At 49.2% G+C, this 23,229-nt stretch overlaps 1 protein-coding gene across 2 annotated transcripts in view; it reads left to right on the forward strand.

Moving 5' to 3' along the window:
* Positions 1-23,229, forward strand: part of LOC147663026 (C-type lectin domain family 2 member L-like) — a 104,903-nt gene that overhangs the window by 53,493 nt on the left and 28,181 nt on the right. For both annotated transcript variants that reach the window (XM_086950721.1, XM_086950720.1), the window contains exons 3-5: positions 564-644; positions 15,630-15,820; positions 16,978-17,081. In XM_086950721.1, the coding sequence (XP_086806847.1) occupies positions 564-644; positions 15,630-15,820; positions 16,978-17,081 (376 nt within the window). The remainder of the gene's footprint in view (positions 1-563; positions 645-15,629; positions 15,821-16,977; positions 17,082-23,229) is intronic.

Below are 23,229 nucleotides of genomic sequence, written 5' to 3' on the forward strand. Positions count from 1 at the left end.
GAAGGCATTCTTACCGGGGTCATGCTCACGACTTTGATTCAAGGTGTCTTCCGTCTAGTGCTAAGAAGACCAAGGAGTTTTGAGTCTAACTGTGATGTCAGACGTTAAGGTCCTTGGCTGGATTGCTTCTAGGCTCTCTGAGTGTGGTCGAGCCAGCTAAGCCATGTACCTACCCATCACCCCTCCTGTAGGATCCCTGTGCCTTGTTATACGGAGGACAGCTTGTGGCCCATCTCTTTAGCACCACGAAGGCCAAATACATAAGACTCTAGTCCCAGACTGATAGAAATTCAAAATACTGACCCTGCCTTATCCTGTAGCATCCCCCTCCACATGCCCTGTGCTTCCGGGGGCCCATGTCTTGAACTCCTATAAGCATCGAGGTTTCTGAGTTCACTTGTGACGTCAGGCCCCACAGCTCTAGGTCATAGGCTGTATTCCTCCGATCCTCTGAGTAACGGTACCCAGGTAATCCCTGTACCTGCCCCGCCTGTACAGTTCCTCTCCTTGTATCTTGTGACCAGAAGCTTCTCTGACCCCTTGTTCTGTCTCCTCTCTTGCAGTGACTGTATCTTTCCGAGTGCTGCTCTGTGCTGTCTGTGGACTTTTACTCCTGCTGGTGGTGGCCTTGGCTGCACTGACCGGTAAGTCTCCGACTCTGATAAAGTGCATGACGTCAGAGATTAGTCCTAGAGCCTGCGCAAGAGGAGGCTGATGCTATCACACACACGACCCCCAAACTCCCCCAGCCAAGCTTGTGGTATTGTTCATTATCGACTGTGACAGGTCAGGTAATGACGGGTGCAGGCGCAGTTCTTCCTCATACCTGAGAGCTGGGGATGGATGGGAGGGGGGAGGCAGGGGGTGCTTGTGGTGCACACACCTATGCTGTCTGGGGAGAGGTTAATAAGCAGCTGCTTTCAGTTACTACCACAGAACAAGAGGTCTAGAGAACTGGGCTAAGGATACCTTGTTGTGCAGCTCTCCTCACCCTCCACAGCTCTCCCTCCACAGCTCACCCTCCACAGCTGTCCTCACCCTCCACAGCTGTCCTCACCCTCCACAGCTCTCTTCACCCTCCACAGCTCTCTTCACCCTCCACAGCTCTCCTCACCCTCCACAGCTCTCCTCACCCTCCACAGCTCTCCTCACCCTCCACAGCTCTCCCTCCACAGCTCTCCTCACCCTCCACAGCTCTCCTCACCCTCCACCGCTCTCCTCACCCTCCACAGCTCTCCCTCCACAGCTGTCCTCACCCTCCACAGCTCTCCCTCCACAGCTCTCCTCACCCTCCACAGCTCTCCTCACCCTCCACAGCTCTCCTCACCCTCCACAGCTCTCCCTCCACAGCTGTCCTCACCCTCCACAGCTGTCCTCACCCTCCACAGCTCTCTTCACCCTCCACAGCTCCCCTCACCCTCCACAGCTCTCCTCACCCTCCACAGCTCTCCTCACCCTCCACAGCTCTCCCTCCACAGCTGTCCTCACCCTCCACAGCTGTCCTCACCCTCCACAGCTCTCTTCACCTTCCACAGCTCTCCCTCCACAGCTGTCCTCACCCTCCACAGCTGTCCTCACCCTCCACAGCTCTCTTCACCCTCCACAGCTCCCCTCACCCTCCACAGCTCTCCCTCCACAGCTCTCCTCACCCTCCACAGCTCTCCTCACCCTCCACAGCTCTCCCTCCACAGCTGTCCTCACCCTCCACAGCTGTCCTCACCCTCCACAGCTCTCTTCACCCTCCACAGCTCCCCTCACCCTCCACAGCTCTCCCTTCACAGCTCTCCCTCCACAGCTCACCTCACCCTCCACAGCTCACCTCACCCTCCACCACTCCCCTCACCCTCCACAGCTCTCTCTCCACAGCTCTCCTCAGCCCTGCACAGCTCTCCTCGCCCTCCCTCGCCCTCCCGTAGCTCTCCTCAAACCCCATAGCTCTCCTCATCCTCCATAGCTCTCCTCACCCTTCACAGCTCCCCTCTCCCTCCACCGCTCCCCTCTCCCTCCACCGCTCCCCTCACCCTCCACCGCTCCCCTCACCCTCCACAGCTCCCCTCTCCCTCCACCGCTCCCCTCTCCCTCCACAGCTCCCCTCACACTCCACAGCTCCCCTCACCCTCCACAGCTCTCCCTTCACAGCTCTCCCTCCACAGCTCACCTCACCCTCCACAGCTCACCTCACCCTCCACAGCTCTCCCTTCACAGCTCTCCCTCCACAGCTCACCTCACCCTCCACAGCTCCCCTCACCCTCCACAGCTCTCCCTTCACAGCTCTCCCTCCACAGCTCACCTCACCCTCCACAGCTCACCTCACCCTCCACCACTCCCCTCACCCTCCACAGCTCTCCCTCCACAGCTCCCCTCACCCTCCATAGCTCTCCTCACCCACAGCTCCCCTCTCCCTCCACCGCTCCCCTCTCCCTCCACCGCTCCCCTCACCCTCCATAGCTCTCCTCACCCTTCACAGCTCTCCTCACCCTCCACCGCTCCCCTCACCCTCCACAGCTCTCCCTCCACCGCTCCCCTCACCCTCCACAGCTCCCCTCTCCCTCCACCGCTCCCCTCTCCCTCCACCGCTCCCCTCACCCTCCACCGCTCCCCTCACCCTCCACAGCTCTCCCTCCACCGCTCCCCTCACCCTCCACAGCTCTCCCTCCACCGCTCCCCTCTCCCTCCACCGCTCCCCTCACCCTCCACCGCTCCCCTCACCCTCCACCGCTCTCCTCGCCCTCCACATCTCTCATTTTGTGGTTCATGTCAGATGTTAAGGGACACAGTGCAGAGGAGAGTGCGACAGGTTTTACTACCTACAGAAGAAAAGGAGGTCCGGAGTCTGCAAAGAGGCTGCGAATGGATATCCGGAGTTTCAGAAGGAGGGCGCTGTGATATGTTCGTGAGAAAGCTAGACCTGGAGACAATATCCTATGCTGCATAAACACCCACCTGCAGCCTGAGTACAAGACCTGGTTACAGTATCACATGCTGTATGAACACCCTCCTGCAGCCTGAGAGCCAGACCTGGAGACAGTATCACACACTGTCAAGTCAAGTCAAGGAAAGCTTTATTCGACTGCTGTTATAACATTCATAAAAGCACAAGAATAAAAACAAAATTGCATATTATCACAAAGTTACACGCATAAAAACAGCAAACAAAATAATGACATTAAAATATCAAGTATTGTTAAAACTACAGTATTAAAAACCATAAAAATGGCAAAAGTAATTCTACTATAGTTTATTCATCGTCATGATTTTCCTTTGTGCAAGTACCTTCTTGAAGAACATAGTTACGCACCAGGCAGTTATTTCATTCTCTAAAAACTGTAGCCTAATCAATGCTGGGCAGCATCACTGCACTCCCTGTACTTTTAAAATCGGTCAAACCCATGCTGTCCTCGAAGCTGCATACAATTTAAAAAATAAAACCAGATGAATAGTGGACTGAGTAGAATGATTGTCGCATGGACATAAAGGCCATACCTGTGACCAATCATTAATTTTAGGGAAGGCCACGAGTCTGTAGATAATGTCCAGCCTGAACCAAGTAAATAACCGCCTGTCCCAAGTGCCATGTACAAAATTACGGTAAGGTTCCATTTTCACATGCTGTCATAAACACCTACCTGCAGCCACAGAGCTGGACCTGGTGACAGTATCACATGCTGTCATAAACACCTACCTGCAGCCACAGAGCTGGACCTGGTGACAGTATCACATGCTTCATAAACACCTACCTGCAGCCACAGAGCTGGACCTGGTGACAGTATCACATGCTGTCATAAACACCTACCTGCAGCCACAGAGCTGGACCTGGTGACAGTATCACATGCTTCATAAACACCTACCTGCAGCCACGGAGCTGGACCTGGTGACAGTATCACATGCTTCATAAACACCTACCTGCAGCCACAGGGCTGGACCTGGAGACAGTATCACATGCTTCATAAACACCTACCTGCAGCCACAGGGCTGGACCTGGTGACAGTATCGCATGCTTCATAAACACCTACCTGCAGCCACAGGGCTGGACCTGGTGACAGTATCGCATGCTTCATAAACACCTACCTGCAGCCACAGAGCTGGACCTGGTGACAGTATCACATGCTGTCATGAACACCTACCTGCAGCCACAGAGCTGGACCTGGAGACAGTATCACATGCTTCATAAACACCTACCTGCAGCCACAGGGCTGGACCTGGTGACAGTATCGCATGCTTCATAAACACCTACCTGCAGCCACAGAGCTGGACCTGGTGACAGTATCACATGCTTCATAAACACCTACCTGCAGCCACAGAGCTGGACCTGGTGACAGTATCACATGCTTCATAAACACCTACCTGCAGCCACAGAGCTGGACCTGGTGACAGTATCACATGCTGTCATAAACACCTACCTGCAGCCACAGAGCTGGACCTGGTGACAGTATCACATGCTGTCATAAACACCTACCTGCAGCCACAGAGCTGGACCTGGTGACAGTATCACATGCTGTCATAAACACCTACCTGCAGCCACAGAGCTGGACCTGGTGACAGTATCACATGCTTCATAAACACCTACCTGCAGCCACAGAGCTGGACCTGGAGACAGTATCACATGCTGTCATAAACACCTACCTGCAGCCACAGAGCTGGACCTGGAGACAGTATCACATGCTTCATAAACACCTACCTGCAGCCACAGGGCTGGACCTGGTGACAGTATCACATGCTGTCATAAACACCTACCTGCAGCCACAGAGCTGGACCTGGTGACAGTATCACATGCTTCATAAACACCTACCTGCAGCCACAGAGCTGGACCTGGTGACAGTATCACATGCTTCATAAACACCTACCTGCATCCACAGAGCTGGACCTGGTGACAGTATCACATGCTGTCATAAACACCTACCTGCAGCCACAGAGCTGGACCTGGTGACAGTATCACATGCTGTCATAAACACCTACCTGCAGCCACAGAGCTGGACCTGGTGACAGTATCACATGCTTCATAAACACCTACCTGCAGCCACAGAGCTGGACCTGGTGACAGTATCACATGCTGTCATAAACACCTACCCGCAGCCACAGAGCTGGACCTGGTGACAGTATCACATGCTGTCATAAACACCTACCCGCAGCCACAGGGCTGGACCTGGTGACGGTATCACATGCTTCATAAACACCTACCTGCAGCCACAGAGCTGGACCTGGTGACAGTATCACATGCTTCATAAACACCTACCTGCAGCCACAGGGCTGCACCTGGTGACAGTATCACATGCTTCATAAACACCTACCTGCAGCCACAGGGCTGGACCTGGAGACAGTATCACATGCTTCATAAACACCTACCTGCAGCCACAGGGCTGGACCTGGTGACAGTATCGCATGCTTCATAAACACCTACCTGCAGCCACAGGGCTGGACCTGGTGACAGTATCGCATGCTTCATAAACACCTACCTGCAGCCACAGAGCTGGACCTGGTGACAGTATCACATGCTGTCATAAACACCTACCTGCAGCCACAGAGCTGGACCTGGAGACAGTATCACATGCTTCATAAACACCTACCTGCAGCCACAGGGCTGGACCTGGTGACAGTATCGCATGCTTCATAAACACCTACCTGCAGCCACAGAGCTGGACCTGGTGACAGTATCACATGCTTCATAAACACCTACCTGCAGCCACAGAGCTGGACCTGGTGACAGTATCACATGCTTCATAAACACCTACCTGCAGCCACAGAGCTGGACCTGGTGACAGTATCACATGCTGTCATAAACACCTACCTGCAGCCACAGAGCTGGACCTGGTGACAGTATCACATGCTGTCATAAACACCTACCTGCAGCCACAGAGCTGGACCTGGTGACAGTATCACATGCTGTCATAAACACCTACCTGCAGCCACAGAGCTGGACCTGGTGACAGTATCACATGCTTCATAAACACCTACCTGCAGCCACAGAGCTGGACCTGGAGACAGTATCACATGCTGTCATAAACACCTACCTGCAGCCACAGAGCTGGACCTGGAGACAGTATCACATGCTTCATAAACACCTACCTGCAGCCACAGGGCTGGACCTGGTGACAGTATCACATGCTGTCATAAACACCTACCTGCAGCCACAGAGCTGGACCTGGTGACAGTATCACATGCTTCATAAACACCTACTTGCAGCCACAGAGCTGGACCTGGTGACAGTATCACATGCTTCATAAACACCTACCTGCATCCACAGAGCTGGACCTGGTGACAGTATCACATGCTGTCATAAACACCTACCTGCAGCCACAGAGCTGGACCTGGTGACAGTATCACATGCTGTCATAAACACCTACCTGCAGCCACAGAGCCGGACCTGGTGACAGTATCACATGCTTCATAAACACCTACCTGCAGCCACAGAGCTGGACCTGGTGACAGTATCACATGCTGTCATAAACACCTACCCGCAGCCACAGAGCTGGACCTGGTGACAGTATCACATGCTGTCATAAACACCTACCCGCAGCCACAGGGCTGGACCTGGTGACGGTATCACATGCTTCATAAACACCTACCTGCAGCCACAGAGCTGGACCTGGTGACAGTATCACATGCTGTCATAAACACCTACCTGCAGCCACAGAGCTGGACCTGGTGACAGTATCACATGCTGTCATAAACACCTACCTGCAGCCACAGAGCTGGACCTGGTGACAGTATCACATGCTGTCATAAACACCTACCTGCAGCCACAGAGCTGGACCTGGTGACAGTATCACATGCTGTCATAAACACCTACCTGCAGCCACAGAGCTGGACCTGGTGACAGTATCACATGCTGTCATAAACACCTACCTGCAGCCACAGAGCTGGACCTGGTGACAGTATCACATGCTGTCATAAACACCTACCTGCAGCCACAGAGCTGGACCTGGTGACAGTATCACATGCTGTCATAAACACCTACCTGCAGCCACAGAGCTGGACCTGGTGACAGTATCACATGCTGTCATAAACACCTACCTGCAGCCACAGAGCTGGACCTGGTGACAGTATCACATGCTGTCATAAACACCTACCTGCAGCCACAGAGCTGGACCTGGAGACAGTATCACATGCTGTCATAAACACCTACCTGCAGCCACAGAGCTGGACCTGGTGACAGTATCGCATGCTTCATAAACACCTACCTGCAGCCACAGAGCTGGACCTGGTGACAGTATCACATGCTTCATAAACACCTACCTGCAGCCACAGAGCTGGACCTGGTGACAGTATCACATGCTTCATAAACACCTACCTGCAGCCACAGGGCTGGACCTGGTGACAGTATCACATGCTTCATAAACACCTACCTGCAGCCACAGAGCTGGACCTGGTGACAGTATCACATGCTTCATAAACACCTACCTGCAGCCACAGGGCTGGACCTGGTGACAGTATCACATGCTTCATAAACACCTACCTGCAGCCACAGAGCTGGACCTGGTGACAGTATGACATGCTTCATAAACACCTACCTGCAGCCACAGAGCTGGACCTGGTGACAGTATCACATGCTGTCATAAACACCTACCTGCAGCCACAGAGCTGGACCTGGTGACAGTATCGCATGCTGTCATAAACACCTACCCGCAGCCACAGGGCTGGACCTGGTGACGGTATCACATGCTTCATAAACACCTACCTGCAGCCACAGAGCTGGACCTGGAGACAGTATCACATGCTTCATAAACACCTACCTGCTGCCACAGGGCTGGACCTGGTGACAGTATCGCATGCTTCATAAACACCTACCTGCAGCCACAGAGCTGGACCTGGTGACAGTATCACATGCTTCATAAACACCTACCTGCAGCCACAGGGCTGGACCTGGAGACAGTATCACATGCTTCATAAACACCTACCTGCAGCCACAGGGCTGGACCTGGTGACAGTATCACATGCTTCATAAACACCTACCTGCAGCCACAGAGCTGGACCTGGTGACAGTATCACATGCTTCATAAACACCTACCTGCAGCCACAGGGCTGGACCTGGTGACAGTATCGCATGCTTCATAAACACCTACCTGCAGCCACAGAGCTGGACCTGGTGACAGTATCACATGCTTCATAAACACCTACCTGCAGCCACAGAGCTGGACCTGGTGACAGTATCACATGCTGTCATAAACACCTACCTGCAGCCACAGAGCTGGACCTGGTGACAGTATCACATGCTGTCATAAACACCTACCTGCAGCCACAGAGCTGGACCTGGTGACAGTATCACATGCTGTCATAAACACCTACCTGCAGCCACAGAGCTGGACCTGGTGACAGTATCACATGCTGTCATAAACACCTACCTGCAGCCACAGAGCTGGACCTGGAGACAGTATCACATGCTGTCATAAACACCTACCTGCAGCCACAGAGCTGGACCTGGTGACATTATCACATGCTTCATAAACACCTACCTGCAGCCACAGAGCTGGACCTGGTGACAGTATCACATGCTGTCATAAACACCTACCTGCAGCCACAGAGCTGGACCTGGTGACAGTATCACATGCTGTCATAAACACCTACCTGCAGCCACAGAGCTGGACCTGGTGACAGTATCACATGCTGTCATAAACACCTACCCGCAGCCACAGGGCTGGACCTGGTGACGGTATCACATGCTTCATAAACACCTACCTGCAGCCACAGAGCTGGACCTGGTGACAGTATCACATGCTTCATAAACACCTACCTGCTGCCACAGGGCTGGACCTGGTGACAGTATCGCATGCTTCATAAACACCTACCTGCAGCCACAGAGCTGGACCTGGTGACAGTATCACATGCTTCATAAACACCTACCTGCAGCCACAGGGCTGGACCTGGAGACAGTATCACATGCTTCATAAACACCTACCTGCAGCCACAGGGCTGGACCTGGTGACAGTATCACATGCTTCATAAACACCTACCTGCAGCCACAGAGCTGGACCTGGTGACAGTATCACCTGCTGTCATAAACATCTACCTGCAGCCACAGGGCTGGACCTGGTGACAGTATCACTTGCTTCATAAACACCTACCTGCAGCCACAGAGCTGGACCTGGTGACAGTATCACATGCTTCATAAACACCTACCTGCAGCCACAGAGCTGGACCTGGTGACAGTATCACATGCTGTCATAAACATCTACCTGCAGCCCGGGATCCAGACCTGGAGACAGTATCACACACTGTCATAAACACCCACCTGCAGCCACAGAGCTGGACCTGGTGACAGTATCACATGCTGTCATAAACACCTACCTGCAGCCACAGAGCTGGACCTGGTGACAGTATCACCTGCTGTCATAAACATCTACCTGCAGCCCGGGATCCAGACCTGGAGACAGTATCACACACTGTCATAAACACCCACCCACAGCCTGCAAGCCAGACCTAGAGACAGTGCCATACTCTGCAGAAACGCCCATCTGCACACTGTGAACCAGACTTGGGGGTAGTATTACATGCTGTCATAAAAACTCACCAGCTGCCTGAGAGCCAGCCCTGGAGACAGTATCACATGCTGTCATCAACACCCACCTGTCATTGTGAGATGACCTCAGTGGGAGGGTCCACACCTGTATTGTGATATGACCTCAGTGGAAGGGTCCACACCTGCATTGTGAGATGACCTGGGTGGAAGGGTCCACACCTGCATTGTGAGATGACCTCAGTGGGAGGTTCCACACCTGTATTGTGAGATGACCTCAGTGGGAGGTTGCACACCTGCATTGTGAGATGACTTTAGTGGAAGGGTGTTGTGGAGTGCCAGAAAACGATGGATTTAGGCCCAGATCTCTGTACTGGGGTGAATGTATGACATTGTTCTGCATTCTGTCCATCAAGTGTTGTTTTTGCATTTGTCACCCCGAGTGGGATGGGTATGCTCAGACGTGAGTCCCGTGCTCTCCACACCACTGGAGTCAAGCTATCCAGGCTGATGACGGCTGATAGCCAGAAACCGGTCCTTGGATGCTTGATTAGTGGGAGGGTCCACATGTGGTTTGTGAGATGACCTCAGTGCGAGGTTCCACACCTGTATTGTGAAATGATTCTGGTGGGATGGTCCACACCTGCATTGTGAGATGACCTCAGTGGGAGTGTCCACACCTGCATTGTGAGATGACCTCAGTGGGAGGGTCCACACCTGCATTGTGAGATGTTGATATGACCTCAGTGGGTGGGTCCACAGCTGTACAGTGAGATGACCTCTGTGGGAGGGTCCACACCTGGATTGTGAGATGACCCTAGTGGGAGGGTCTAAACCTATATTGTGAGATGCCCCTAGTGGGAGGGTCCACACCTGCATTGTTATATAACCTCAGTGAGAGGGTCCACACCTGTACTGTGAGATCACCCTAGTGGGAGGGTCCACATGTGCTTTGTGAGATGACCTTAGTGGGAGGGTCCACATCTGTATTGTGAAATGATTCTAGTGGGAGGGTCCACACCTGTATTGTGAAAGGATTCTAGTGTGAGGGTCCACACCTGCATTGTGATATAGCCTCAGTGGGAGGAGACACCTGTATTATGAGATCACCCTAGTGGGAGAGTCCACATGTGCTTTGTGAGATGACCTCAGTGGAAGGGGCCACACCTGTATTGTGAGATCACCCTAGTTGGATGGTCCGCACATGCTTTGTGAGATGACCTCAGTGGGAGGATCACTGGAGAGTTTACATTGATTGTGAATTACAGCTGCCTCACAAATTGTAAATATGATCATCTCATGCTGCAAGCGGCAGTTGTTTTTTTGCTGACTTTGCACATGGATTATTGGTGAATTGTTTTCTATGAAGACTCCATGATCTGGAGAATTTGTTGTATGGAGATTCTTACACTGTTTTCATTACAGAAGTTGTTTAAAATTAACTGTATTGTATATGTTTTATGGTTTTTAACTGATAAAGATGTTCTAGCTAGCTGTCTCCATGAGCTGAGGGTGGTTAGGTAGGTTCTCAGGCACTGATGGACCCCCTGAACCTGCCACTGATTTGGGTAGCATTCAAACCCATTCTGTTTCACCCACTGTGCCCCTCTAGACAAAGCCCACCTTATGCATCTCAGTAATGACCCTACTGCACATTTAGAAAATAAAATAGAACAATAGATTTCAAATGTTGTAAAACATTTGCACCCATTGCTGTCAAGTGCATCTGTAAGAGAACCTTATTCTCATAGTACTGATAGAATGCACAGCCCTGGTGCACCGAGGTGCATCTTTACCAGAGGACGCCAAGTCAGTGCGCTATATTACAGTTAAAGGGCTGTCCCCACTGCAGCTGAGAACTGGTGACTGCCTGTCACCATGAAAGGTGGACTCTCTGATTGAAGTCACTGAACCTCCTTTCACTGTGCAGGTGACAACTGGCCCGCATTGGAAAGGGGGGAAAGGATCCACTGCAGGGCGGTGCAGTGAGGGACTGCCCTCACCTGCAGGGGAATGTCTGTGATATCCGTGGGACCTACTTTTCCCTTATCAAGGGGTCAAACGGGGGTATATGAAACAACAAAGGGAAGGTAGAGGAGAGAAAAAGAGAAAGAGGCTGGGCACTCGACCTTCAAAACGCCATACTCAGAAACCAAAGAGAGTCACTCTATTTTATGGAAACCTTTTTTCTTCTTCTTACCCTACAGATGTTATGGAAGGTAGAAAGTTTCTTTAAATAACCCTCAGCACTTAGGGCAACTGCTTGGTGGAATGCTTCATCTTTGGGTTCTTCCCGTTCCGCTGCGGAACGGGGCGTGCTATGACCTACGGGTAAGTGGGAGCACTGATTGTATGAGGACTAATCCAGATGAAAAGATAGGAGTGGGAGGGGGTTTGGAAGGGTTAAACATACCTGGATAGTAGGTAAAAAATGGTATTAATTTGCACCTCTATTCCCCATTTAGACATGCTTGAGTTAACATCATTCAATACGACCTTTCTTTTCTGAAACAGAGTGTGAGTGCAGGCATCCCTCTCACCCCGTTTTGGACTCATGATACCTAATTAGGCTTGTGACATGTATGTCTTTTTTTCAATCACGAGAAAAGAAGATATATGTGTATATCTAAATATATATATGTGTGTTTTGTGCCTCACTGACTTATGGTATCCCTAGAAGTGCTCACTTTCTTTAGCGGAAAATATATCTCTAATGTCCACAAAGGTATAGAACTTTTAAAGCATAAGTGCAACATGGCCACCGGCCCATATTTTTCTGGACTTTCTTTTCTCCTCTTTCATGTACCTTTGCAGTTTCTCAAGAAATACACCGATTAGGTGCTGTATATTTTGATATTAACTTTATACAGTTTGACCAGCTTGCAGTGAACTTTAAGAGTAAAGCAGTGGTATCAGGAACTACGCGTTCTTGGCCCTGAAGAAAAGCCTTGGGATAGGGTTTGAAACTAGTTGACCGACCATAGAAACCCAGAGACATCATCCCATTGAGTTTCCTTTTCCTCAATTTTAAACTTATCGGATAGAGGTACAAATAAATTAACATTTTTACCTACTAGCCAGGTATTTTTAAATCTTCCCCAAAAAAATCACTCCTATTTTCTCATCGGGATTGGTCCTAATACCATCATTGCTCCCACATACTTGTAGGTTGCTGTGCACCCGTTCCATGGCAGAACAGGAAGAACCCAATGAAGATGCATGCCACCAAGGGGTAACCCTATTGGGTGAGGGATATTTAAAGAATGTTTCTACCTTCCAATACAGCTGTAGGGTTAGACGAATAAAAAAAGTTCTTATAGGGCAGAGTGGCTCTCTTTGGTTTCTGAGTGAACTGTGGGGGGGGGCACACTGTCTCCGTGAGGCACAGTCATTGTGCCTTCCAAAGGCCTCTTTGCCTCCACACCTGTGTCTATAATATGACACAGGTAAATGTTGCCTCATTTATGAGAAGTCGGCCTGGCATATGCTGTCCACTATTCTAGTGGGCACCTTGCACCAGTCCGAACGACCCTTATTGATGGTAGGTTAAAGACAACCTTTATAGAAAGCTATCCTAGTCGTAGCTGTGGAGAGCAGCCTTCAGGCTAAGTCTTGAAGGAATGTAAAGCAGCTTGTTTTACCAGTCTATATTCTCGTGAATGACCAAATGAAAGGAGAACCACACCAGGTATATATATAAAATATATGTATTTATTCTAAACACATCCCACTAGCCTCTTTATGAGGCTAGTGGTAAAAGTACACACAGAAAACATATTAGCATACAGTAAATTAGCACAATATACATTGTGCCCCAGGGGCATGCCAAACCATATATTAAGAAAGTGGTATAAGAACCACGACTTAACTAGACACGAGGCCTAGAGCCGGTAGAAGTGCTGGGGCCACAAGGAACCACCCAAGGTAGTGACACAGGGGACCCTCAGTGGAAGCGTGCAGTGTCTAAACACAGCCGCAAATCGCCGTAGACTTCAATGGGGAAACTCGCCTTTAGAAATGTAAAGAAAAGGGACACTTAGAGGAGGAATTGAAGCAAACCCGTTTAGACTTAAGGGGTTCTAGAGCCAACACCCACGTGAGCACCGGAGTACTCGAGTTACCTCCCCCAGGGAAGCCAGGTGCATAGGGGTCTTTTGGTGTCGGGAATCATCCTCGTTTCCAATGGCGATCTGCTTCAAAGTGCTGCTGCCATCGAAGAGAAAAGAGTCCAGGTGGATCCAAGCCTGGATCAGAGATGATAAGAACCTGGAAACAGAGGGGACAGAGTCTGGGTCACTAGCCAGTCACCAGGTGCACGATAGACGAATGCCCCCCGATGCCGGGTGATTTCAGGTGAAGAAGGTGGAGCTTGATTCTTCAGCCACGAGGACCAGGAGGCGTTGTGATGACCAGGATCTGGAATCGAGCTGTCCCACAAAGGATGTCGACTGCTGCGGTGTCAGTGCCCGGATTGGACGCAACAAGCCTTGGCAACAGCAACAAACGCAGAAAGCAGAGAAAGACTTCGGTGCAGCCCAGCATGGTCTCAGGGACTCACCACGTGGTGGAGAGTCAGGGCACGTCTAAAGCAACCAGGCAAGCCCAAGGAAAATTAGAATTGCCTTCACAGGGACCCACCAGTTGACTGACCAGGGATCACGAAGTAGCCTCAAGCAGAAATGCAAGAAAGCGGGCTCACGGAACACTCGTGGAGTGTAAGCCCCCAATCTTCGGTGCAGATGGTGCTCAGGGCTTGGGCTACAAGTACCCCAAAGCACAATTTCAAGAATCCTCATGAAGTTAATGCACTAGCAAATGTGCACTGTGTCCAGGATTTCTAGTTCCACTTCACACATAAGAGGTCACCGGGTCTCAGCTTTGCTGGGGACTCGTGTCGGCCTCCGAGAAGTCTGGAAATCCTTTTCCTGAGCTGCAGGTACTTTGGAGTCCATGGGGCCAAGCAGGGGAGTCATTCCTTGACCCCAAATGGAGATTCCTCTGCCCTTTAGACTTTAGTAGTGCGTCGAAGTTTCAGGATTCAGTTTCAGAGTTTCGCCCAGGTGTAATCTAAAGTCCTGTTGCCAGGGGTTCCTTACTTATAGCTAAGAAAGGAGATGAACTAACTCTGGGGACCCAGCTATGGGAGGGTTTAGAAAGAGGGGTGGCTACACCCATTCCTTTGTCCAGTTTCATTCCAGAGCAGGGGCTGGTAGCCCCTGCAACCATTTTGAACTGGACTATGCACAGGGACCCAAATGTGCCCCCAGTGCAGACATCAAAGCACTCTGAGTGCATCCCATGTGCATGGAGTCATGCTTTAGTGCAAATGAGGAACTGCCCCTTTGAATTTGAGTCAGTGCTGCTTCTACACCAGTACAAGGTGTACTAAAGAAAACACTGTTCAGGCATCTGTGGCCCCTTCTGTAATACCAAACTGCCCCGGGACAATAAGCCAGCTCACACACTATTTGTGCCTCCTGGGTATTTTCAGTACTACAGCCCATACTGGCATTTCAGCCTTACCAACCATCATCAGGAATCCTCACCCCCAGTTGTTTCCTGGAACTCACGCCCACCAGGTGTTTCTCAGGTATTCCCTTACGCTGCCCTTACCCTCCATCTTTCTACAACATCTGTATGAGTTTTCAATCCTTATCCTTCACCCAACATGCTGCAGACACAGTTATTGGCATCAGCTCTGTCATAGCAGAAACTTGTTGATCATGGCAGAGATCTTATGTCTCACCAACACTTAATCCACCAATCCTCTGCTTCCTCTGGGGCAGTTCACGGATACCTCAGGTCTGGGGAGACCCCAGGATGCAGGAGGCAAGTAAGGCCAGGGTACACTGACGACTCACAGCTTCCCCAGGTCTGTGCAGGCCCAGGGGAAGCGGTGGACTACCATCTGCCACTCCTCGATTCCTCTGCTGTCCCCAGCTCTGGGATGCAGGGAAACACAGGGTGTGCAGCGCGGTGACTTCAGTCACAGCAATGAACAGCTGTAGCACATTTATCTGTTGTTGCTCATCGCCGTGCACTACACGCAAGGTCTGTCTGTTGCAGTTCACCCACAGCACAGCACATGTGGCTAATTCACACTGCTATTACTTGTCCATCAGTTTATTTTATGTCTGTGTCTTACTGCTGCTGATTTTTTCAAATGTTCTGCTTTTAGGACACTATTCCTCACAGAACATCCCAGTGCCTCCTTGCTTGGAGAGCTGCCCCATGGACTGGCTCTACAGTAGAAACAGGTGTTATTACTTGTCTGTGCAATATAGAAAGGAGGGGGCTTGGGAAGAGAGCGAGAGGTTCTGTTCCTCGTACAACGGGTCCCTCGCGCTCTTCAACACCCAGGAGGAGCTGGTAAGGACAAGAAACACATGAATAATATATTTAAGATCACTTACCTAGCATTCTCAGCTGTGTATGGATGTTTGACACCTCAGGCTGCAACAATGTGTTTCCCACCTACTCACCCTTTGCTCCCCACCCTGCCACTCTACAGGCAAATGAGTCACATTTACTTCCTCTATGAGAAATTTGGGGGCATATTTTCAAGTCTCTTTTGCCACAAGAACGTCACTTTTAAGGACTTTTCAGCAGCGATAAGGGGCTTTGTCTTATTTACAAGGTGGCGTTGTAAATAAAGCTATACTTAGTGTGAAAGGGGTGGGCAATGTGTAGTGCGGTGAGCATTCCGCCACAGCACCCATTGATTTGGATGCTGCCCCTTTTTACAAGGGTGGAGAAATGCTTTATTTCTTTTCGTTTCTCTTGTTTCTGTGTGTTCTGAATAGCGCAGCACACATTGAAATGGCAAAATGCCATGAATGATTGTTTATGTGCAGGAAGGTGTCCCTCCCTGCACATAAACAATCATTCCCTCAATGCAGGCACTCTTGCACTATGGTGCAAGGATGCCTGCAGTGGTGCTAGGCAGCTTAATTTAGCGCCAGCCCTAGGTAAAATGCAGGAATGTACTGTATCTTTGTAAATATGCTCATCACTGTGTTTTCAGAATGGCGGAGCGGGGCGTTAGCATTTTGTGTCTAATGCCACACTCTTCCATTCCATTGTAAATAGCCCCCTTGGAGTCTCTCCTGCTTGTGATTCCCTAGTCTTATCCCCAGTTCTTGAAGAGGAAGGTTTGAAACCAGTGAGCAAGCATAACTGATGAATATGTGGAAAATGTATTTCATTTGTTAAATTAATCTTTGTAAGCGGTCGATCAACATCATAGGCAAATTGTGCTGTGGAAATAGGCCTATAAGAAAAAACAAAGAAACCATAATGAAAGCCTTGGTAACAACTTGTAGCACAAAAAATTACCTATAAATACCTGGCACACCAACAACAAGAAGTGTGTTTAAACATATACGCCTAAAGAGGTTCCTTAAGTATGACCGCGTAAGCAACAACATAAGTGTTTGATATTAATATTTATTGATTAGCTAATTCCGTTTAATATCGTTTTAAACTGTAACAATATTTGGCTGAATTGTTTTGCTTTTCTGATGCAGAATTTCTTGATGGATGTTTCCTGTCAGCACCATGTGTGGGTCGGTCTACAGAGAAGACAGGAAGGAATCCACTGGGCTAATGGAACCGCCTGCAGCAGCAGCCTGTGAGATTCTGTAACCACATTGTGTTTTCATCCAAACTCACAGAAATCTATGATTTAGAGATATGAGTGTGTAAAAAACACCAGGTTAGGCTCATAGAGGCATATTTCCAAGCCCTGATCACCACAAGAATGTCCATTTTAATGACTTTCCTGTGGCAATAAACAATTCGCCTTATTTACAAGGTGGCGTTAAGCCACTCAAGGTGGCTTAACACCACCTTGTAAATAGAGTCCCCTATTGCGCTAAACTAAGGGGCCGATTACCATGTTGGTTGGAAAGGCTCGGAACGGCCTTCAGTTTGTCTGAATCCGTGTCGTAAGCCTTGTTTCCGACCGACTCGGAAACATTTCTCACGGATCAATTACGATGGTTGGAAACAGTTTGGACTGTCCGACTCGGTTCCGACTCGCGTCTGAACGGAATTCGGAGACACCAAGTTAGTTGGAGCCGACTCATGCGTCTTTATGGACCCCGTTTCCGACAGAGTGATTACAATGTTGGATTTGGACAACCTTTCCGAATTGGTCTGTCCGACATGGATCGGCTGTCAGAATACAACTTTGGGGGTCCGTAGCAGGCCCACCCTTCACCCGGAGGTCTCCGGTTGGGGCCTGTGGGGGTACCCATGGGTTCTCTCTTTTCAACCATGCATGGAGTGGCAAGCATCAAGGGGTGCCCACCACAGGGTGCACGGTTTTCTGTAACCCCCCTTTTTTTCAAAGGGAGCCTGTGTTGTCGGTCGTAACACAGGCTCCCATTAAAGTCAATGGCAGTCCGACTGAGCGGTGTTCGAAACAACATAATCGGTTGGTCGGACTCCCCGAATCCAATTCGGTCGGAAACCATTCATAGACTGAGTCGGTCGGAATGCTATCTGATTAACATCGTAATTGGCCCCTTAGCATGAAAGAGGCGTGCAATGGGTGATGTGGTGTGCATTCCGCCGCAACACCCACTCTATTTACAAAGGTAGCGAAAATCAGAGGGAGTGGAAAAATTAAGACCAGGGAAAGCCTGGTCTTAACATTGCTGTTTTTATGTGTGCTGCATTGTGCAGCACACATACAAACAGCAAATCGCCATGAATGATTGTGTATGTGCAGGATGCTCACCATTCCCACATACAAACAATCACAAAAAAAATGACAATTTGCAATCTCTATGTGTGCTGCACACATAGAAGTTACACATCGACATTTAAGGTTGGTTATGTGCAGGAAGGAAGACCTTCCTACACATACACAAATCGAAGCTCCCTACGTACACACCCTTGCAGTATGGTGCCAGAGTGCCTGAATTTGTGCTAGGCAGCTAGATTTATTGGCAGCACTAGGGGGAACGCAGGGGTGTGCTGCATTTTTGTGACTATGGTGCATCCCTTTGTTTTCTGAATTCTGGCGTTAGCAGTTTTTTGTTTCATGCCACGCTTCACAATTCAGTTGTAAATATGCCCGTTAGTGTGGAAGTCACAAGCAGCAATCGTGGACTAGACATAAAGTGAGCGCTGGAAGAGCAGCTTTAAGGCATGTTCTCTAACACTCTTTTCGGCTGAGTTGTGTCTTAAGTAGTCAAAGCGCTTTTATCAGTGGTACTTTACTACCTTACGCCCTGTTAACAAGCTATGCAGGATATAAAAGGATATTTACTATACCCGGTAAACCCTATTCTACATGGTAAACTTGAATATGTTGCATAGCATGCATAGTTGGTTTTTAGCACACTGAATAGATTCAGCTAGTTTGCCCTTATTTGAGGACTTTGTCCATGATAAATTTCAACAGGTTTGACCTGCCAATATCTGTCACAGTAAACAGCGAATGACAATTATCAAACAACTTGCAATTCCAATCCCTGCCCCAAGCTTCTCCTTTCATATGGACAGGGAATTAACGTAGTTGAGATTAGAATGTACCCCACATGGTGTTCAGTTGTGTTCCCCTCCCCTGAGTGCATCCCTAAATGTCTATCTGATATCTTGACTTAATATTTTGGCCTTAGTGTCATGCTAATCGTCCATGTGAACAGAGGTCTAGGCCTGACCCCTTACATAAATGTGACCTCAAGAAGCGAGCCAAGTGTCAGAACCCTGCACAGGGCCAACGGGGGTTACTGGGCCCAACCAGCATGGTTGAAGCTATTTACTTCTGATGTCCTGGTGCCCACCCTACAATGGATCCCGCTCCATTGAGTGAAGTGCCTTCCTCTGCACTTGATTCTCAATTGGTAACCTAGTATGAGCAGTTAAGGCTCCCTTGGAGTCCCACAAGTCTGAGCTCCTCTCTGGGGAAGGCCTGATGGAACGGCTGAAGGGGAAGGCCTGATGGAACGGCTGAAGTGATCCCACGCACGCCGCCGTAGTGCTTCCTGTTTCCTCTTTGCCCCGCCCATGCCTGCGGTGCTGGATCCAAGCCTGTCGCTCCGCTGAAGATCTCCAGGAGGATTGATGTGGCGTCCCGCTGCTGCTCCGCTGCTGCCTTTGGGGGACTTGATACCCGAGTCGGTCTTGCCGCTGCGACGATGGGTTCGGCGGTTGACGTCGGATCTCTGAGTCGCCGAGACATCCGGAGGTGAGGTACTTTGCCCGCACCTTCGCCTAACTCTCCTTCATACCTGCCCTGCGTCACGCCTTGTTGCGCCACAAGCTCCGCGCTCCAAGCTGCCCCTCACCGCGGAGCCTCGCTATTCTCCTAATGCTCTGCGAGCCTAGAACTTTTGAGGCAAGGTCCAAGCAAAGGGGGGACAGAAACTGGGGCGTGGAAAAGGGAGCTGAGGTGTGCAGTGCGAAGGGAGGCTGACGTGAATAAGACTTCCGGCAGAATTTTTTCCGGGCTATATTATCACACTCCCCCTTGTGTGAAAAATTGGATAATAAGCAGGGGAGTATTCTTGCTTGATCTGTCAAACTGAGAGAACCAGCGTATTTTGTAATTCGACAATACTGTGAGCTAAATATTCAATAAACCAATAAATTACACGCAACTATGGTGGCAAGAGGAAATGGCAAGCAGGCCAAGCCGGAGCTGGGGAGGGAGCTACTAAAGTCACTGATTAGACCTCCACCAGCAGCAGTGGCAGCAGCAGTCAAGGGAGAGAAAAAAAATAGAAGGAAAACTCAACAAAAAAACGCCCTGAAACAAAAAGCAACAGAAACTGCCGAAATATACAGAAAAAATAATTATAATGTCCTAAGAAAACAAGTTGATGAAGATAAAGAGGATAACGAAGATGACCAGGAGGAGGGTGAGGAGGATGAAGATGCAGAGAGTTTGACTCTGTCTGAACTTTCAGCAGAACTGAGCCTGCTAGCTGTCGGTGAGAAAAGGGAGGAGGATGGGAAGGACCAGGGAACAAAGGCAGGCCGGGTGGACAAAGCGGTGGACAAAGGGGTTAAAGCTGATAACATGCCTCTGCCTAAGGGATCTGAGAGTCAATCAACCCCCAAGCAATACCCTCTCTTCTCGAAGCCCCTTCTCCAACAGGGGCAATTCTCGAGCACTCCCACACGGGGAGAGACCAGTCAAGGAGGGGCAAGTGGCATGGCGGACCGAGATGTCTCCAAAGCTGTGGGGAATATAAACGGCCCCGCAACGTCTGAGTCACCAGTGGCGGCACAAGAGGCTGCTGTAGGCGCAGAAGAAGTAGTCTCGGCAGCATTAACTGCATTAACCAGAGTTTCCCTTTCTGTTGCGCTGCCCCAGACCCTCTCCCACCCTCCGGTGCAGCTGATTACAAGCCCAAACCGCAAGCTAACTACGAGAGCTCTAAGCCAAGACTCAGGCTCACAAGCACCTCAGCTTTCCCAAGAGGGCGGCTTGTCCTCTCTTCCGAATGCCACAAAAGCGAACTCAATCGAAGACATGCTTGCAACTATCCTTCAGGAACTAAGAGACTTTAAATATTCCCAGGCTCAGGAAATTTCTCAGTTGCACAGCAGGCTTACGAAAATGGAGGAACATCTTGGCAATCTCCCCTTGAGAGTCTCTGAAGCTGAAGCTCGGATTTCGTCCTTAGAGGATTCCCTTACGGTAATGCAGAAAGATCTTCAAGTGGCCAATAAAGAGAAAACTCAACTAACAGAAAAAATGCAGGACCTTGAAAACTGCAACAGGAGGTCCAACCTACGACTAGTAGGCATACCAGAGGGACTGGAATATAAGGATGTAGTTAAATGGTCAGAGTCCCTCCTGAAAAAAGCTATACCTGAGCTCGAAGGCGACCTAACGATCACAAGGGCCCACAGAGTCCTGGCGCATAAACCCAGTAACTTGAAATACCCCCCGCACAATTTTGCTCAACTTCTCAGATTTTAGGGTAAAAGAGAAAATTCTAAACACTGCGTTTTCAAAGAAAATATTCAATGCGGAGGGGGCAAATACCTTTCGGATTTTTGCTGATATGTCGGCGGCATCTGCCCACAGACGCAGGGACTTTGTCAAATTGATTGATTCTTTTAAGAGCAAGGGAGCTCAAGCCATGATAGTACAGCAATCGAAACTTAAAGTTCTGGCCAAAGGGAAATTTTCTATCTTTACGGATTTGCATGAAGCTCAGTCTCTCCTTGAAGGTCTTGGAGCATAAGTCGCTGTTGAGTTTTCAATTACCTTAAGGGCGGGTCCATGGTGGAGACAGGAAGCACACAAGGATGCAATGAAATGGCATCCAAAAAGAAGAAATATCATAGAAGGACGGAAGTGGGGCACTGGGGATTCCCGTCCATTCTGGGGGGGAGGGGGGGGAGGGGGGTGAAGGGGGGTGTTGCAGGGCAAAAAAGAGAGTTCATATATTGAAGTATTATCTGTTTTAATACTGACACACCTATGGTACGGACAATGTCATATTTAAAAGGCTTTTTTTCTGCACAAAAGGGCGATTCAATTTTTGCCATCTTGCACCTATCACTTTAAAGATCAATCAATATGTTTTTGCTCTTCTCCTTCCTGTTTTGTTGCTATTATAAAATTCCCGCTTATCTGCATATTTGCACATGGAGAGGTCTACAACAACATGTTGTCCTGCTGTTGCACAAGTTGCTGATTCTCTGCTCATCTGCTTATTTGCTCATTTGCACAGGGAGAGGTTTAGAAGAACATGATGCTGCTCTTTTAGATTTTTTGTCTCTAGTATACATCTGTGTTTATTCGTACGTTCGCGTATTTGCACAAGGGGAGGTTTAAACCAATACGTTTTTGCTGCTATTGTATAATTGTGCTGCTTATTTGCATTTTTGCACAAAGAGAGCTTTAGATCCTCTGCTCTTTTGCACATACATGCTGCTTTTCTGTCTATTTTGCACAAAGAGATGTTTAGTAAAAAATCTGTTGTAGTTTTTCTATTGCTTTTTTGCTACTATAACATATGTATGCTGCTTTTCGCTTTTTTGCACAGGCTGAGGTTTAAAATTCCCCGGGATATATTTATTTATTTATTACTTGTTGTTGTTATAGACGTTTTAACATTTTGAAGAACAAACAGTATGTTGAAGCTTATCTCTTTTAATGCGAATGGTCTGAACAATGTCCGCAAAAAAAACGCCATTGAGTACTGGTTAAAAAATCTTCTCCCAGATGTTATCTACCTACAAGAAGCCCACTATAGAGACCAGGCTGAGTCAGATACAATTCTTAAGGGCTGGGTTGGCCACAAGATATCCTCAACAGCTGGGCTGGTGCAGAGAGGAGTATGTATACTAATAGGAAGACACGTAGGCTTTAATCTAGAAGGGGCACTTATAGACCTCAGAGGTAGATGGGCAGTTGCGCATGGTAAATTAAATAATGCAAACATAATCTTTGCCACAATCTATGCACCAATCTTAGATGACCCTCTGCCAATCTTACAGTTAAAGCATGCTATAACAGGCCTTCCCGGACCAATAATATGGGGGAGAGATTTTAATTTTTTACAAAATCCTCTATTGGACTCCTCCAAAAAAGATTGCCGCCAGAACAAACCCCAAGTTGCTATGGCCATCCAAAGCTGCAAACTAGATCTTGACGTCATTGATAATTGGAGATTCTCTAATCCCCTCAAACGAGAATACTTATGCCATTCAGCAAAGTATAACTCTGCACCTAGGCTAGATTTTTTTTTAACACCTCACGATTTAGAGTTATACAATTACGCCCATCTACCAAATGCCTTCTCAGA

This window comes from Lissotriton vulgaris, unplaced genomic scaffold (genome assembly GCF_964263255.1).
Source record: "Lissotriton vulgaris unplaced genomic scaffold, aLisVul1.2 SCAFFOLD_2054, whole genome shotgun sequence".
Lineage (NCBI taxonomy): Eukaryota > Metazoa > Chordata > Amphibia > Caudata > Salamandridae > Lissotriton > Lissotriton vulgaris.